The sequence below is a fragment of the Prosopis cineraria genome, unplaced genomic scaffold (assembly GCF_029017545.1).
Source record: "Prosopis cineraria cultivar Desert tree isolate PC_DT_omini unplaced genomic scaffold, ASM2901754v1 PC13, whole genome shotgun sequence".
In the NCBI taxonomy this organism is placed as follows: Eukaryota; Viridiplantae; Streptophyta; class Magnoliopsida; order Fabales; family Fabaceae; genus Prosopis; species Prosopis cineraria.
In genome coordinates, this window is record NW_026555344.1 from 37,339,897 (window position 1) to 37,350,431 (window position 10,535).

At 32.3% G+C, this 10,535-nt stretch overlaps 2 protein-coding genes across 21 annotated transcripts; one reads left to right on the plus strand and one right to left on the minus strand.

Moving 5' to 3' along the window:
- Nucleotides 1-2,022, minus strand: LOC129290221 (protein LURP-one-related 10-like). Its single transcript, XM_054926940.1, has 4 exons — nt 1,712-2,022; nt 1,363-1,590; nt 1,094-1,264; nt 1-309 (listed from the first exon to the last, which is right to left on the minus strand). Exons 1-3 carry the CDS (start codon nt 1,988-1,990, stop codon nt 1,121-1,123), a joined length of 651 nt encoding a protein of 216 aa, XP_054782915.1. The 5' UTR covers nt 1,991-2,022; the 3' UTR covers nt 1-309; nt 1,094-1,120.
- A 2,267-nt stretch (nt 2,023-4,289) lies between these two features.
- Nucleotides 4,290-9,420, plus strand: LOC129291552 (pentatricopeptide repeat-containing protein At2g38420, mitochondrial-like). Of its 20 annotated transcripts, none has more exons than XM_054928989.1 (6): nt 4,290-4,509; nt 4,676-4,755; nt 5,720-7,388; nt 7,483-7,902; nt 8,500-8,600; nt 8,748-9,420. In XM_054928989.1, the coding sequence occupies exons 2-3, from the start codon at nt 4,734-4,736 to the stop codon at nt 7,294-7,296; spliced, it is 1,599 nt and encodes a 532-aa protein (XP_054784964.1). In that variant the 5' UTR covers nt 4,290-4,509; nt 4,676-4,733; the 3' UTR covers nt 7,297-7,388; nt 7,483-7,902; nt 8,500-8,600; nt 8,748-9,420. The 20 variants fall into 20 exon arrangements, with proteins under 20 accessions (XP_054784964.1, XP_054784969.1, XP_054784975.1 ...); XM_054928994.1 differs by having other exon boundaries at nt 7,483-7,558; nt 7,840-7,902; nt 8,500-9,420; XM_054929000.1 differs by lacking the exon at nt 8,500-8,600 and having other exon boundaries at nt 7,483-7,558; nt 7,840-7,902.
- The last annotated feature ends 1,115 nt before the right edge of the window (nt 9,421-10,535 follow it).

The following is a 10,535-nucleotide window of genomic DNA, read 5'->3' on the forward strand; positions in this document are numbered from 1 at the left end:
TTTCTAAAAATACCATTGCATTTAAAACCGTCTAGAGTCTATAAAAGGTTGGGCGAAGCTAAAAAAGTCGTCAAGTCTCTCAGAAAAATGATCCATAAAGTAGAGTTTCTCAACCAAATTCACCAAAAGTGTAATGACTATTTAGACAAGTTCTAAATCATTAAGTTAAAGCATTAACAGTGTCATGACAACGTAAATATAAACGACAACGAGGACATGCGCCAAACCAGAGAGGAGCCACCCCGAGCCGTCAAAATGCTCACTTCTATCATGCATTCCCATGATTCCTCAACAGCTGGATCCTTCCCCCTGAAAATGATAAATTAACATTTGTGACATCTAATGCAGTAATATTTGGTTATTATAACAGATACAAGAAAATACTTTCGAAAACCCACTATAAATCATAAGAACTCATAGTTGATCACTTAAACCATTTAGTACGGACAATACACATTATCAAAAAATGTAAAGCATGTTAATCAAACATGTGTGATGATGTTGCCTTCTACCTTTATCGTCCTGGCTGGAACTATAGGCTAAACACATAAAGCCTAATAGAATTTCATTCTCAAGAATGGTCAATGTGTGTCCATTTAACGTAAAAAGCAATATTTCTATGGTTTAACTTTTTCAAGAGTGATATTACTAAGATGACAAATAATATTTAGAACATTAGGTGCTTCTATGAAAGTTCAAGGATAAAAACACACTGAACCCAATAATCAAATATGCGTGAAAGTTCCTACCCCTATTTTCTCCAAACCAACATGTCACCAAACCTCAAACTAGCCAGAATCATTTCTAAAACTAACTATTCATCACAACCACACACACACACACGCGATTTGGTACTTGAACATATATATATATGTATAGGTATATATATACGATTTTGGATGTTAAAAGTATGTTACATTTGGTACTTGAATAAATATATTTCAGCATTTCTAGTGACTGAACTTTAAAAATCTCTCTTCCACAAAATTGATAATTTTGTCCCAAAATAATAATGCTCCCAGATTTAAATTAAAATAGAACTTCTGGCAAAAAAGTGAAAATAAAAATAAAATAGAACAACATCTGCAAGAACCTCCATGGCCAAATCCGTGCATGGCTTTTAACCGCCACTTTGGTCTTGGTTAATCTCATCCAGAATAGCAACGAGTGCCACTATGAAAGCATAATCCACGTTGGGGTACACTGTCACCATGAAATTTGTTTTCCCAAACACAATGCTTTGAAATGTGTGCTTCTTATGCATCTGCACAATATACCCATAATTTTCCACTGTTAATTTATATCACCACTTTTCCACTGTTAATGAATATAATTTTCCAAGGGCTTTCATTAAGCAAGCACCTGGGCAACAATGGTGTTGGATTCCCTGGCATAGACAACACAAGATCTTTCCAGCCAGCTTCCTTTGATCTTAAAGTCACAAGCTTGTTCAGTGGTATTAGAAGCCAAGAACACATCTAATTTGGTCCTAAGCTGGATCAAAGATGATCGCTTCAGAGTGAATAAGAGATCCTTCGGGTCGGTGCTATCTCCTCTAAAAGCTTTCCATTTGTCATGTAGTGTCATAATCTGCAACATCATATCATTTCTTGCCTTCTCTGATTAATTTCTTGTTTTCTTCGTCTTATCTCGAATCATGTAATTTTGACAGAACTAGGAAAAACAAAAAAAAGGGAAGAAGAGTACAAACCTTCCTGCGCAGAGTGATGACGGGGTTTTGAGCAGCGTCAAGCAAAACACGGCGGTCGCGGAGGGATAGAAGAGACGCTTGAAGCTTGAAAACGACGTTGCCGTTTGAGTCTGTGACGGTGAACTTATCGGCAAGAGTCATCACCTTTCTAACGATTGCTAGTTCCACCGGATACGGACAACAATAATGAGGCCCCACCACCGCCATCGGCGTTGGGTGCAGCGGATAGACGGAGATGGCGGCGCCGGAGGTGGAGGCATACGGCTGTGGGTGTTCCATGCTTGCGGTGGCTCAAGTCTGAAGAAAACCGATGTGTCGTAAAAACAAAGAACCATGTGCCGCGGATATTCTGTGAGATATATTATCCTGTTTTGGAAGGAAAGTCAACCACTTATTAGTAAAAAAGTTATTAGCGGGGGGAACTTTCAATATTGAACCGTACACGTCATCGCCTCTCTTCATCGTACCGAAGCGTTCTCTTTTATTTCTTCATCGTTTAATGATTTGACTTTAGAATACGTGAAATTTTATCCTGCCCATTGTTTGACCTCATTTAACTGTTCATCACGCTTATTAACATAGTGTGGTGAGATTTGAATTACTTAAATTTAAATTTTAAAATATTATTTTATTTCATATTTATTGTGAATGTATAACTAGATAATTAATATAAGAAAATATAATTTTAAATTTATATACTTTGCTCGCATTTTATTATTTCAGTTATTTAACATTTTTCAGTATTTTTATTCCTTATACTTTTATTTTTTATTATTTTAATTCTCTCAATGAATAAAATATAAGAATTTTGGAGGAGTCTAAAATAATAAAAAATAAAATTATAAAAATCAAAAATACTGAAAAAGTACAATAATTAATAACAAATTATGAACAAAGTACATGAACCTAAACTTATATTTTTCCTAATTAATATTTGACAATTATAAAAATTTTAATGTTAAATTGAATCCTTTAAATTAAACTTAGACTAAATTAAAAATAAAAAATATTAAAATTATTTGATAATTTTATAACTTTTTATTTTAATAAATATAAAATAATATAATATAACAATAATTTAAATCTAAACTATTTAAATTAAAAACTATATGGTTTAGATCTCATCACAATGATGAGCATCATGGTATTCATCATTATGATGAATATAGAATATGAGCCCCTATTGTTTTTTTTTTAAATATATTTGTAGGTTCTTATAATTTCATTTAATTTTGAATTAAATCCTTGCAATTTATTTTATATTAATCAAGTTCTTATAGTTTTATCTATTATATATTACTCCCTTCGTTAAAAAATATAAGGCACTTTTTGAGAAGTTAGGTGTTAAAAAATGTAAGACATTTTTAATCTTTCGAAATGTAATCATTACTCCTTCCGTTCAAAAATATAATGTATTTTTAATCAAATCTCATTTCAATAAAGTAGTTACTTATTTTTCAACTAACCCTATCTTTTCATATTTATCTCTATTAAGCATCATGTAATAAATATAAAATCATTATCAATAGCGGCACTTTTGAAACAAAAAAGGCAATGATTATATTTCAAAAGATTAAAAATGTCTTACATTTTTTAACATCTAACTTCTCAAAAAATACCTTATATTTTTTAACAGAGGGAGTACCTTTTTTTCAAAAGTGCCCTCATTAACAGTGACTTTATATTTATTATAGAGTGTTTAATAGGGATAAATATAAAAAGATAAGGTTAATTGAAAAGTAAGTAACTATTTTATTAAAAATAAAATTTAATTAAAAATGCTTTATATTTTTAAATAGAGGGAGTAACTCTTAAAAATTAAAATTAATAATAAATTATTAAAACTTATAAAAGAAAAATGCTCTTGGAGTTTATAGAAAATTTAATTTAATATTTTTAAGCAAAATAAAAAAATTAATTTAACCCACTGTTTACATTTTTGTTATAATTTTTATAAAAATTATACATATATAAAAAATATTTAAAAGATAAATTAATTATATAAATTTTGAGTTATAAAAATTACATAATTAATTTTAAAGTCATATAATCATTTAATAAAATTATAAAAGTTTTTAATTTTATTTTTTAAGGGACGTAAGGATTTTAAATTTTTAAGAATTAAAAATTTAATTAATTTAATTATAAGAGTTCAATTAAAATAAAATAAATTAAAAAAATTTAATTTAAAATTGAGTGAAATTGTAAAAAGCTGTATATTTATTTTCACCTTTTATTTTTAGCAGTAGGTTAATAATTATTGAGTAAGCTAATAATTTAATTAATATGTATATATCTAGCTTTAATCCTGGCCTTTTAAGTAGGAAAATTAACAATGAGGAACGAACAAACTTTAAATTATTAATTAAAATCTTAATTTTATTTACAATTAAAATATATAAATAATTAATAAAAAGTATATTAAATATATTTTAAATTATTTATAATATTAATTGAAAATTTATGAAGATAAATTATGAATCTTAATTTTAAAATTTATTGGAGACAACAAAAGGAGTACTTTTTTTTTTTTGGGTGTAATTTTCAAAAAATAAATCTAGGAATTAGGATACTGGCATGACAAATGACACAGCGCTCCACCTTTGGCGCCGCGAGTTCGTCCGCCGCTCGCCTTCCTGGTCCTAATACAGTAATCCTACTCCGCTAAGTCGCTTCAGCCCTCAACCACGCCGGCACTTGGTCAAAGCCTCACAACTTCCATCTTCCATCAACTTGTGAGACACACATTCTGGAGCTTCAAGACGAAGCTATATTGGGTTGCTTTCTCAATCTTAAAGGTTGGTCCTTCAAGTTTATCTTTTCCCTGCCTTTCCATTGATCTCTGATTTTTCCCTGTTCAAAAAAGTCAAGTTTCTTCGTTTCCTTTCTATTTCTCATCCTTTTGCATCCTCGTGAAGTCTCTGATTTTCTCATTTACTTTTTGGTTTGGGAATATAAAAACAGAGGAGAAGATTAAAGTGGCATCTAATGCGTTTCAAGAGCTTGAATCTTTGGGATATTGATGAAATCAATTTGCCTTGAAGGTACAATCGAAACATGCTATTTTGAATTCTCTTCTCCGTTTTTTTCCCCCAAAGTGATTTATATTATGAATATGTATTTTGCAACTTCTTCTTTACTTGAAAGAAAAGCTTCTTTATACCTGATACAAGTTTTTCCTTTAGTGCTTACCTACAAATACGTGTGTAAGAGAAAGCCTCTCTTTTTTAAACCATGTAGAAAAATGTGAGATTTGAAAGAAAATGTCTCCAGTAGTCTTCTTTTGATGGAGTTCTGTCCAGTTTATTTGGTTTTTGAACTGTTGAATGTTGATGATATTTAAATTTTGTAAGTTTAAAACTTAGACTGTTAAATTAGAGAATGCATTATCTAATTGGAGACCACCGGAGGTGAAAAATTGAAGTCAGCAGCAAATCCTAGGATGATGAAAAATTTTCTGTTAGATGAATTGTTTCTGTAGTTTTTGGGGGTTTGGGGTCTTCAATAAGTGATATAAATAAGCTCTTGATACTACAAATTAAAAAAAATACTTTAGAGAAAGAACCAAAATTTGCCTTGACGGTGCTTTCTTAAAAGTTCTTTTACTTTGCTTCTCATAATGTTTGCCTAGAAATATTAAGCCAAAAGCACATTTAAAATTCCAAAAGTGCTATCCACATAGACACTAAACTTATGCGTTTGAAATGCTGAAAAATGATTATAGATGAAGAGGACGGGATGGTTAAGAGTTAAGACTTAATATATCTTTTTATTTTTTGAATAGATTTTAACTGTTATTATTATAATTATCTATTTCGATATTCGTTCTTCAAAGTTCAAACACGCCACAATTCATGGAACCAAACGAGTATCAAAAGTATAATGCTAGGCCTATGACTACTTGTATTCCAGAATCTTAGGATAGTCATGTTGTATTGGATGTCATTTTCAATGCGTTCACTTCACTTTCCCACTCTGAACTCTGAGGAGGAATTGGTTTGTCTTTAGATACTCCGAGGTTTCCAACGCCAACACAAGCCTCAGATTCTGGTGTGAGATTTTGCCTGTTTTCTCTCTGTAATACTAATATGGTCAGAAATCCTTTATCTGATAGTTCCAATAAATACCTCCGAAAGTTCAGGAAATGGCCACATTCCCCTTACAAGACCTTTTGGCACCACAACTTCGGCCAACATCAAGCTATGCAAATCCTCGTTCAAGCTGCGACAGCAACCTCGCCATTGCCTTCCTCAAACGACAACCTTAACATGCCCTCTCTTCTTTCCACTCTTATCCACTCTTTCAAAACTTATAACTGTGACCCTACTCCTAATGCCTACTACTTCCTCATCAAAACCCTTTCCCGCACTTCAAGATTGCATGAGATTCCTCTAGTTCTCGACCAACTCGAACGCGTTGAGAAATTTGAGACACCCGAGTTCATGTTTGGCTATCTTATTAGAGATTATGGTCGGGCTGGTAAATTTCAAGAGGCAATTGACCTGTTTTACAGGATCCCTAAATTCAGGTGCGTTCCAACTATTTGTTCTCTAAACTTATTGCTCTCGGTGCTTTGTAGAAATCGAGAGTGTCTCAAATTGGTTCCACTGATTTTGTTGAAGAGTCGGGGTATGAATATCCGAATTGAAGAATCGACTTTTGGGGTTTTGATTAAGGGTTTATGTAGATATAATAGGGTGGGTTATGCCATTGAGATGCTTTATTGTATGATAGAGGATGGCTACCATCTGGACGATAAAATTTGTTCTTTGATTGTTTCGTCATTTTGTGACCAAAATGATTTGACGTTTAAGGAGGCTCTGGGTGTATGGGGAGATATGAAGAAGTTCGGTTTTTGTCCCCGTATGATGGATTATTCCAATTTGATTAGGTTCTTGGGGAAGAAAGAAAAAGGTAGGGATGCCATGGGTATTCTGAATCAGATGAAAGAAGATGGAATCAAGCCCGATATAGTTTGTTACACCATGGTTTTAAGTGCTGTTGTTGCAGAAGGGAATTATGTGAAAGCACATGAACTGTTTGACGAATTGCTTGTGTTAGGACTTGTTCCTGATATTTATACTTATAATGTGTACATAAACTGCTTGTGTAAAGAGGATAATGTGGAGGAGGCACTTAAGATGGTTTCTTCTATGGAAGATTTGGGATGCAATTCAAATGTGGTTACTTACAATACTTTGTTGGCTTCCTTATGTGAAGCTGGGGAGTTAAGTCGAGCAAGGGGCCTTTTGAAGGAGATGAAGATGAAAAGGATTGAGCTCAACTTGCATACGTATAGGATCATGCTTGATGGTCTGGTTTGCAAAGCTGAAATTACTGAAGCATGTTCTTTATTGGATGAAATGTTGGAAAAGTGTTTATATCCACGATCTTCAACCATTTATAATATTATATATGAGATGTGCCAAAAAGGCTTGGTTACTGAAGCACTGGAGTTAATGGAGAAATTTTCTGCAAAAAGTTTTCCCCCAGGAGCTAGGGCTTGGGAAGCGCTGCTCCTTAATTCAGGGGCTAAGCTTAGTTATTCAGAAGCCATTTTAGCTGATCTGGTGAAAGCAAACTAACCGCAGTTTTCAAGTTAGCCTGGGGGTTAGATCTGATCTCAAAATCTAAAGGACTTTCAGCTTGTTTGGATAAAGAGCTAAAGCATAAACAGGTAACAACGTAAACAAACTAGAGCAACGTGTGCAACCTTCAATCAGCCTGTAGAAAGCTGAATTACTAATTGAGCTCACAAATGATTCTTGCAGAATTTACACTTGAGTAACTTTAATGGATCAACTCCTTTTGCAACCAAAATGAAGAAAGGTAAGTCTTTCAAACCTGGTAAGCAGAATCTGACAAGCAAACATGCAATTCTCTTTTCAGATTTAGGTTCTTCTTGTTGGTGGTGGTCAATTCACAAGTACATCTGTACTTCATAAAAGAAATTCTAGTGATATATGCTGTCCCTGTCTAGTTTCTTTCTTAAGTTTTACTTTCGTTATGAGTAAATTGCCCTGATGCTCCTTGAGGTTTACTGAAATTATTCTCACCTCCCTTGTTTCAGAAATTACAGTGACTTCATAATTCGAAATCTTACTGAATGCTGATTTTTAAATTTCCAGACACAAATCCCTGTGCAGCTTTCTGTACATGTTCAGAGAAAAAGGACGCTGGTGTAATTTCAAGTAAGCCTCACAGGAGTGTAGCATATTTTTCTTCTATATTATTTTCAGTTGTGGTCCCATTTTTTGCACACCCATATGCCCTAGTAGGACTAGAACTCTTGCCTTTGTTGATTATGACACTTAAATCACTAATGTCCCAAACAAGCACAAGTATGGATCAAAAATTCTTATAGAGCTGACTGTCTAAGGGAAAGGATCAAAGGAAAGGTATTTGGTTGTATATGTTTCTTATTTCCTTTTTGAGCTGACAATCACAATTTGATCACATTGTACGACTGCTGTAAGCCTGTAATGTTGACTGCCACAATATGTTCTGAGTCTCACATTTCCTTTTCTATTCCTGCATCCAGAAGGGAGAGAGGGTGTTAAGTTTTCATGTGTTGTCTTGTTGGCCATATAAAACCTTGTTATTTAGAATACGCTGGTTGTCACTTGAGTTGGATTTATATAATATAATTATACTCATTTTAACCTGCTTCTTTTCTTTGATGCATCAGTAACCCAAAAAAAAAATAATAATTATGGAATTAAAAGTTCTTTCTATTTCATAACTGCATGCAAGCACTGTGCGATTCTTAGACGCAATTGATTGTTTAGGTCTATCAACGTGATGGATATCAATTGGACAGTTTACTGGCTTCATAAATTCCGTTGGCCCCTTACCTAGACCCCTTGAAGCTGTTTCTTCTGTTTATCATGTGGGTAATATGCTTTACTACACGCTGCTAGGTAGATAAGCAATATGATTCTTATCTTCTCTTGTGTAATTCTATCAACTTTCCATGTGTAATGAGATGAATAGTATTGTTCTACTGATCTTGATGCATAGCACTTGCTTCTTTTAGGGAAAAAGGCTAGCAGAGTAACCCAGATGATGTCAAAAAATTATATTCGGAGGACACTTCTAATCGAAATGCCAATAAAATGAATATGCAATGTGAGGAAGATAGTCAATTGTATATTGAAATGAAAGGGAGAAGATGCTGCTGCCACGGCACAAGAGAGCATTTGTGTGTCATAGACATTAAATATATGTAGAGGCCAACCATATCTGCATTTGTGTTATTAATAGAAAGAGCTCCCATTTTTTAGACTGAATCAAAATAGGTGTACTATATATTGCAAGTCTTTTTCTTGTAGAAGGTGCATTTAGGGCATTTTGGTTCAAAATATAAATTCCGTATCTACATGTTTTATTTGTGTATTCATTAACTCTTTCCTTACATTATGTTTGACGTGCTTTATTAGTTACTTGTGAATAGCCAGAGTATCCAAGCTTTGGTCTGATTGTAGGTTCGTATCTTGAATTCATGTCGATCTCTATGCCTTTAGAACAAGTTACTGAGTGAAATATGGCAGACAATGACCTGCTTCAGTACATCTGCAGCTTACATTGAAATTTATTGTTATAAATCTTGAGATTTCATTTTACTGAATACAGAAAACTATGAGCTGTCCTGAATGATTTTGAAAATATTGTAATTCATAGTTACAATTCTTGAGACTTCATTTTACCTTGCTCGTTTGAATTGTTGAGCACGACAATCAGTATAGCTATGTCAGGAAGGTAGTTCTTAACTGCACACTCCTGGACCGGACCTCAAGTTCAAAAATTGTGTTTGAGGTTTTCTTGGGTTGAGCTTTAGATTCACAGCCAACCTGGGCCGGTCCGCTTCATATACACCTTATCCGTGTCATCATGGGTAGGTTCTTCCTTCTTGTTTTTTATATTTCAGCTGTTGAAGATGAAGGGTCTATCTAAAATCCTGTTCTGGGAACAGTTTTCTGTTCTCCAGAACAAAAGAACAAAAAAATTCATTTGGTAACGTGTTTTTAAAAAGTGTTTTGAAGAATAAAAAAATAAAATATTATTCTGGAGAACAGAAAAATGAAAACAACTTTTAAGTATTCTGTGATTATTGTTCTGGAGAACAAGAGAAAATGAGAAAAACACTTATTTTTAATATTTTTTTTGTTCTTAAAACATGTTTTACAAAACATTAGTTCTCAAAATAATAAAATAAAAATAATTTCAAACAGCCTTGAAGTGATTCTGACTCGGCAATGCTAAGTAATAGACAACTTTGGATTAACTTCATTTTTCCAAAAAAACAAAAAAAAAATCCTTTTATTACAAATACTCACAAGTGGCAAAGGGAATAATGACAAATACTTAGAGCGTGTTTGGTTTTTGTTTTCATTTTTTTTATTTTTAAAAATTGTTTTTCAAAACAAAACAAAATGAAAATTTCTTTAGTTATATTAATTTTAAAAAAATTAGAATTAAAAAATAGATTGATTATGATGGTTATAGGCAGTTAATAATGGTAATTTTAAAAAAAATTGATCAAGAGAACTACAATTTTTAATAATCAAATGCAGAGTGTTTTAAAAATAAGAAAAATAAAATAAAAATAACTTAAGCTTGTTCCTATGTTTTTGTTTTAAAAAATAAAAAACAAAAACAATTTTAAAAACGATTAAATTGAAAATATTTATCTCAACAAGTTTTTAAATTTTTCTGTTTTTAAACACAAAAAAAAGTTTTTAAAAACTGATAACACAGTCCTTAATTTTTTTTTATCAACATAGTCAATTTTTTTATGCAGATATTTGTGTCTCAAGTGACAAAA

Coding starts and splice junctions, on each gene's coding strand:
- LOC129290221 (XM_054926940.1), bottom strand. CDS start 1,990: ATGGAACACCCACAGCCGTATGCCTCCACCTCCGGCGCCGCCATCTCC. Junction 1,591..1,711: donor TCATCACTCTGCGCAGGAAG/GTTTGTACTCTT, acceptor ATGATGTTGCAG/ATTATGACACTACATGACAA. Junction 1,265..1,362: donor CCAACACCATTGTTGCCCAG/GTGCTTGCTTAA, acceptor TATATTGTGCAG/ATGCATAAGAAGCACACATT.
- LOC129291552 (XM_054928984.1), top strand. CDS start 4,734: ATGAAATCAATTTGCCTTGAAG. Junction 4,756..5,719: donor GAAATCAATTTGCCTTGAAG/GTACAATCGAAA, acceptor GTTTGTCTTTAG/ATACTCCGAGGTTTCCAACG.